Source organism: Gymnoscopelus microlampas, assembly GCF_963454915.1.
Source record: "Gymnoscopelus microlampas genome assembly, chromosome: 8".
Lineage (NCBI taxonomy): Eukaryota > Metazoa > Chordata > Actinopteri > Myctophiformes > Myctophidae > Gymnoscopelus > Gymnoscopelus microlampas.
In genome coordinates, this window is record NC_139945.1 from 23259933 (window position 1) to 23267359 (window position 7427).

At 42.3% G+C, this 7427-nt stretch overlaps 1 protein-coding gene across 1 annotated transcript in view; it reads left to right on the forward strand.

The window, feature by feature from the left end:
• Positions 1-7427, forward strand: part of dvl3b (dishevelled segment polarity protein 3b) — a gene marked incomplete at its 5' end in the record, with an annotated part of 16949 nt that continues 9522 nt past the window's right edge. Inside the window, 4 exons of the mRNA XM_084064606.1 lie at positions 1-161; positions 5576-5645; positions 5776-5918; positions 6818-6888. Coding sequence (XP_083920732.1) covers positions 1-161; positions 5576-5645; positions 5776-5918; positions 6818-6888 — 445 coding nt within the window. The remainder of the gene's footprint in view (positions 162-5575; positions 5646-5775; positions 5919-6817; positions 6889-7427) is intronic.

Below are 7427 nucleotides of genomic sequence, written 5' to 3' on the forward strand. Positions count from 1 at the left end.
ATGGGGTCAACAAAGATCATCTACCACGTAGAGGAGCAGGAGACCCCCTACCTGATCAAGGTGCCCGTCCCACCAGAGACCGTGACCCTGGGAGACTTCAAACTGGTCCTCAACAAGCCCAGCTACAAATTCTTCTTCAAGTCCATCGATGAAGACGTGGGGTAAGAGAACAAGAAATTATGAATATTAATATTGTTAGCCTTGAACCCCAGCATCCATATTCTGGGGCAGGGGGGGGGGGGCGACATTAGCCAAATGATAGTCGATCTACAAGCTCACAACGTGTGGCATGAAGAGATTTGGTGTAAATGGGAAGAAGCGGTCTAAGAAGCCAACAGAGCCAACTCGGGGCCAGTCTAGACGGTTTAAGTGTTAAGTTAATTTTACACCTAGGGTCCATTCATACAGACAGACATAAACACACTAATAATAGTAGAGATAGTGTGTTAAGGCTGGACAATATGACAATATTTATAACTGATCTTCTGTCATGTTTTCTTTTCTTTAATATTGTGAATCATGATACTTTTTGTTGCATAAAATAACACTACAAACCCTGGGGTCCCCTATTTTGGGCATGTCATTATCGGCAAACATTTACTGTAAAAGAAATTGTTCAGAATAGTGAGAAAAGCAGATCTAGACACAGGTTCGTGAGCTTGCAGATCCGCTATTTGTCATATGAAATAAACTATGTAGGGCAAGCCAGATGTTATACTTGAGAATGCTAGCTGAACCCTGCAGTAGCAGTGATTTACCATGTGATTTTACATTACAGATACAGTGATATTTATCAATATTGAAATAAGGTCTTGTGATTTTGTGACATTTATATTTTTCTATGTCACCTATTAGTCCTGTATGAATCTTTATGTATGTTATATCATATTGTCCTTTTGTCTATGTATGTATAGAATAGAAACACAAACACAAAAAAATAATCGCAACTGTGTTGATCAGTAAAACAGCACAACCTTGATTCCAGTGTTGTGTTGCTTTTATACAACAGTTCTACAAGCAGCATTTATTGGTTAACACAATAAGTTATAACTGATTGATTGATTTGTTTATTTTTCATTTATTTGACAACAACACAGTATTTCCACACCTGGAATGGGACTAGACTGTAAAAGCAACATATAAACATTTTCTAGCACACTAGATTGCTACTTGTGTCTACACCAGCGATACCAACCCGTCTGGTGGGCCATGAGGATATTACAAGTGGGCCCCTAAATAATTGGCAAAACACCAAGATTTGAATTATAATAGGTATTAACGATAATACATATATGTTTTCTTTTAATACTGTAGATTTTTGTCTTTAAAACCTTGAAACATTAGTTTTCATAGTGATACCGATAAATAGGAACTTAAAGTATACTGTGTTGGTTCCAATGATCCAAGCCGGAACACGATTGATTGATTGATTGATTGATTGATTGATTGATCATTAAAAGAAAGCACACGCTCACGCTCCAAACAAAGCACAAGCTCCAAAAATGCACACGGCCACAAACGCTTGAAAGTTTTCAAGTGTGCCCTGATCCAGAAAAGGTTGGGATGTTACCGCAGGCCAGCTATTTTGTATCATGTACATTTAAGATTTAAACTTCTGTCTGTTCTGGGCCAGTGTCTTTGTGTCAGGTGTGATGCAGGGTCTTCAACTCTCCCTCCATTGTCCTACGCCAGGTGTTCTTGGATCGGCCTCTTTTACGTTTACCATCTGGTGTCCAGTGAAGGGCAGTTCAGGTCATGTTGTCCTGCACTCTACGGATGACATGTCCAATCCATTTCCACCACCGTTGCATAATGTTTTCCTTTTTACACAGGCAAGATGATGTTGGTTGGAGAGAGATAGTTTTGGGCCAGAGTATTGGCTGTATTTTCCGTGGGTTTGGTATGCATTAAGCCAGGGACCCCCTCCCTTAACTCTGACAGTGTACAAATGGAACAACTGTCAGAGTTACAAACCTGTAAGCGTCCAATTGGTTCCTCCTAACTATCAATCACTTTGCTGGGGAACCCCCCGGAACCCCCTCAAGGACCCCTGGTGGTCCCGGGATCCTACTCTGAGCAACACTGTTATAAAGCATGGCACCTACCTCAACCATACAGCGTACAGCGGCCGTATCGACCATAGCTGGGTAGTGATCAGAAGGTGTCCAAGTGTCTTTGAACAAGTCACTTTACCATTTAAACTCTCACCTTCGTTGACCGGGGTCCTCCGGGGGTTTATACTTTGTCCCCTACTTTTTCTTACCTCTATATCAAATACATTTTTCACTTTGTGAGCTGGTAGATCGTCTATTTTTGCTGAATGTTTGCAATTATTATGACATGGGACGATAGGGTTCATGTGGTTAACTGCTCCCCGGATGCTGTTTTTAACCCATATAGACCTGTATATATAGACACATTTCACATTGTGTGCAAATGTACTGTAGTAAATACCCTAAAAACAACTCAATTATTATTCTAATTATTACTACAGTATGCCCACTTACTGCCATGATGGCCAGTGTGTGTATGTATATGGCTGTGGCTCTCAGACTGTGGTTGGTGTGTATTGTAGGGCTGTGGTTCTCAGATTGTGGTTGTGTCCCTGCCTTTCCTGCACATTCTGGGTAACATCTGTGACAGCAGGTTTACTGCTTCCCAGGGGAACTGCGGTCTATGAAGCTGTCTGTCTGTCGCAGATGCTGCTGCTGCTGCTGCCCTTCTGGACTGCAGATAGAGACGCTACTCCTCCTCTCGCCTGCTCTCTCCCCCTCTCTCCCCTGCTCTCCCTCTCTGCTCCTCTCTGCTCCTCTCTCCCTCTCTCTCCCACTCTCCCCTTTTCTCCCCCTCTCCCCCTCTCTCCCCCTCTCTCATCTCTCAAGGGCAGTTTTCCTCACTCCTCAAACACAGCAGCCCTCAGATTTTCTTGGTCTCTCCCCAGTGGGTCTTTATGATTTTGTTTTATTTATTCGTTGAATGTCTTGGCTCTGTTCTCGTCACGTTTTGGGATGAGCGAGTCGGGTTTGTGAGCACGATTGCCCTCTTTTCCCCTGCGTCCAAAGTGCGACTGACCTTGTTCTATAAGACTTGAGGATTGTCTGGATTTAGTGCTGCAGGATATCTTAACCACTTAAACCCTATATACTTAGTTGACAAGGGTCCCCCAGGGCTCTACATTTATTTTGGTCACTCCTCTTTTCCCCCTCTACACCAAATCACCTTGCTGACGTGTCGCAATGCGACGCATTGTGAGCTTGTAGATCAGCTAGTTCGAATGTTCGCGGCAAAATAGGGATGCTACAGTTCATGCGGTTTAGATGAGCTGCTCTTCAGGTGAAATCAGGGGGGTAGTGTGTTGTTTTATCTTTCCCTGCCCTTTAAATACATTATTAGCTGATATGGTAGACTGAAAGAACGAGCCCAATCGATGGTCTTGAAGGGCGGAGCCAAACCCAGGCGCTGGATTCCAGCGCCTGGGTTTGGAGCACTCTGATTGGTTAGGAGATAACAAGGTCCTAAGACCAGCGTTCCTGCAAGGTTCTCCCAGGCTTTTTTTCTTTTGAAACAAAAAAAAAATGCATGGGTTTCCGAGGCTACTGATATGGTGACTCTCACTCCCAATTCTCTGCCATAGTCTGAAGACTCACCTCTTCAGACTCCACCTCACCCCCTAGCACTTCACTCTCCTTGCATCCCTTCTTGTTCCGCTAGCTTAGTATGCAGATATACAGTATCTGGGTGAATTGTTCTCATGTTTTGTTACTTAGATTAGTTTTTTTTCTAACCACAAATGTACAGAATGTTATTTAATGTTTACCTGGTATCCTATTTTCCTCGAGGCACTACATTGTTAAATATCAATTCTGTCTCTTGTTACATTAAATTCCATGAACCGCTGGCTGCTATAGGCCTAACGGTATAAATAAACCGAGCCTGAAGCTCCAGGTAGCTGCTGATGCGCTAGAGCTGCACTTCAGTTGTCCAGATGGATCCATAAAACTCCCTCAAGCTGTCTGTTCTCAGCTGCTGTTACTTAGCATGCATGCTGTGATTACAGCTCCCATGCAGCACTAATATACTTTATCTCAGTGCTTCTCAAACGTTTTCATGTCAAGGACCCCCAAAATGATATGCATTTGGCTGCGGATGCTTTTTTAATTCACCCCTCACCATGAGCACAGAGCGCTCTGAGCAAGTAAAATAAAGAAATACTATTTTCTTAAAGTCTCGGTCTAAGGAGTTTTCCTTAATATTCATGCAGCGAGCGAGTCTTTTTCTGCCAGTTTTCCTTATTGTTTTTGAGACCACCGCACCTGCAGTCAACCGTGAACAAAGGACAATTTTGTCAGTTTTCCCTGTTTTTTGGCTGCAGACCCCCATCTCAAAAAATATTTTGTGTCAGGGACCGGGACCCCCAAAAGCAAAGATGTGAGTTAAAAATGTTTGCTTTAAAAAATACACTGTATATCGGGAAAATCTTTGCTAATCTTTGAAATATTAAATTCAAAGATTTGCACAAATTTTCCAGATTTTTATATAATAGCCAAAGTATAAAATATGGTTAAAATGATTGTGATATTATATTAACTAATTTAGCTGAGGACCCCCTGGTAGACCCCTGGGGGTCCCCGGACACCACTTTGAGAACCGATGATGTATCTGACCCTGGCAGACAGACACATCATCATCATCATCAACCTGCAGGCCTTATTGGCCCCTTATGGTCCGCGGGCCGTCAGTTTAGCACCCCTTGCGTTAGGCACAACATCCATTCAGACAGTTAGCCAATGAATAGGCTCATTCTACCACTGAGCAACACAGGGAATTGAACCCATATACACTGGTAGTATGAGTTCAGGTTAATCTGTAGTGGGATTAAACTGGATTATGATGTTTAAGGATTATAGTGGCCAGAGGATGAAACACAAAGGATTTATGTGATGTCACTGCATGACATTTGATTTGACCTTTTAAAGCATCAGAGCTCTGAGCCAAAGATCCAGAGAGAAGAGAAGGTACTAGAGGTGCAACAGTTAATCAAACAAATCCATTTAATTTATTGTATCAAATGATATACAATAATAATGTAATAAAATAATCGATTAATAATCAATCCCTATTTTGGGCATGTCATTATAGGTGGAAAGTTTCAAAGTGAAAATAGTAGATCTATAAGCTACACAACAGGTCGCCATGCAAAGCATTGTGAGCTTATAGATCTACCATTTCCACAATTATTGCATGGCACTACCGTTGTGGGACAAAGTATAAAATGGGTCTTTAGTGGTTAATCAATTTGTTGATATTAAAAGAAACCTGCTTTTTGGCTCCTAAAGGGGTGGGACACCCATGTGATAAGGATACAGGAAGTCAATTGATGTGTCTTGGTTTTTGGTGTATTGGTCTCAACCCACAGCCACAGGTCATGTCACATGTCAGTCAAACACATCTAGTACAGAGAAAATAAGTGTGTGTGTGTGTGTGTGTGTGTGTGTGTGTGTGTGTGTGTGTGTGTGTGTGTGTGTGTGTGTGTGTGTGTGTGTGTGTGTGTGTGTGTGTGTGTGTGTGTGTGTAGGGTGGTTAAGGAAGAGATTTCTGATGACAACGCCAGACTGCCATGTGTCAACGGACGAGTGGTCTGCTGGGTGAGTCTGTCTGTCTGTCTGTCTGTCTGTGTGTGTGTGTGTGTGTGTGTGTGTGTGTGTGTGTGTGTGTGTGTGTGTGTGTGTGTGTGTAACGCAAGGACTGATTTCTTGCTCCCCCTTCTCTCTATAGTTGGTTTCAGAGAGCTGTCAATCAGATGGCGGGGGATCGGACTGTCAGTCTGAAGCTCCGCCCCCTGACCAAGCCCCTCCCATTCCTCCGCCCCCACAAGAGAGGACAGGAGGAATAGGAGACTCCAGACCGCCCTCTTTCCAGTAAGTCCCGCCCACAGTGTGTGTCAAGTTATTTTTTATATAAACTTTCACTGGTATATTTTTCACAATATCCATTCCCTCTATTTTCATTTTGCGATTGTCTGCCCCCGACACTCACTGCAAAATGACGCAGACATCGGAATTGTACTGGAAATGTATTTATTTATGTATTCAAAAGTGAATAAATACCATTTCTGACAACGCTGTTGTCAGAAATGGTGCTAGGTCCCTGCAGCATTTTCTTTTCACCGGTATGTCAATGATTTGGTTTTGAATTGAATTCTTGTTCTAACAAACAGTGGAGCTACCAAAAAGACTATATGGATATTACACGTTATGACTTTGAAGCTGCAGTAAGTGACTCCAAAACAACAGTCTTTGCAGTTTGTGAACAAAGCTCTGTTGAGTGGTGAAGCGCGTCTATACAGATCTAATCTGGACGCTGTCATTCCCTCAGTGACAAACTGAACGTGATCACTCTGTCATGTCAACTAGTACTTTGGTGACCAAATGGAAATAATGATCTTTATAAATATTTCAACCTAGAAGTGCTAACCTCAGTGCTAAACTTCACAAGAGCAATTTTTATGTAACCAAGAGATTAGCTGGAAAAAAAGCCACTATATAACTATAACATGAGTGTTATAGTTATATGAGTGAACGCAGCGTGGCACTGTGTAAACAATGAGCTGGTAAATGTATTTTATTTAGTACAGAGGATCATTCTGCTGCTTATGAAACAGCACCTACGAATCATGTACCTGTATCTCTGGAATGACACTTAACATGTCAATTGTCTCTGTTATGTACGTATCTGTGTGTGTGTGTGTGTGTGTGTGTGTGTGTGTGTGTGTGTGTGTGTGTGTGTTGGTGTGTGTGTGGTGTGTGTTGTGTATCAGTGCTAACGCACTAGGAGCTCAGGAGGATTCCGAGAATGAACGGAGAGAGAGGAGAGGAGAGCGGACGGACGGTAAGACAGATCACAGATGTCCGCCTACTGCTACGTCTGGTTGACATCTACATTCAATGAATGGGCTGCAACTGTCTGGAAACAATTCAGATAGTATTCAAAATAATAACTACATTGCAGAACCATTGCAAAGACATAACTTCATATTATTAGGTTTTGTTAGTGCAGCTGTTCTAGCACAGTGGTTCTCAACCTTTTTAGGCCGCGACCCCCCTAAAATAATCATATTTGAATTGGAGTTCCCCCTCCTTGACAAGCACTTGGAATTGCAGGAGTTGAAGCATTAGATTTAGTTTGACTCAGTTCCACAGATAAATATTGTGAAAATATTGCGTTGCGAGGGGTCGTGAGCTTGTAGATCGGCAATTTTTTGCAACGTTTTGAAATGATGTTCTCCTCCAGTTCCTTTCCATTTGTGTCAGTAACAATTGAGAAATGTGTCCAAATGTCAAACCTGCTACGCTTTCATTTTGTATTGTAGCTTTGATCCTCTTTTCAATCTTGTTTGTTGACTCTCTCGCTTCATGCTCCAACAGTCT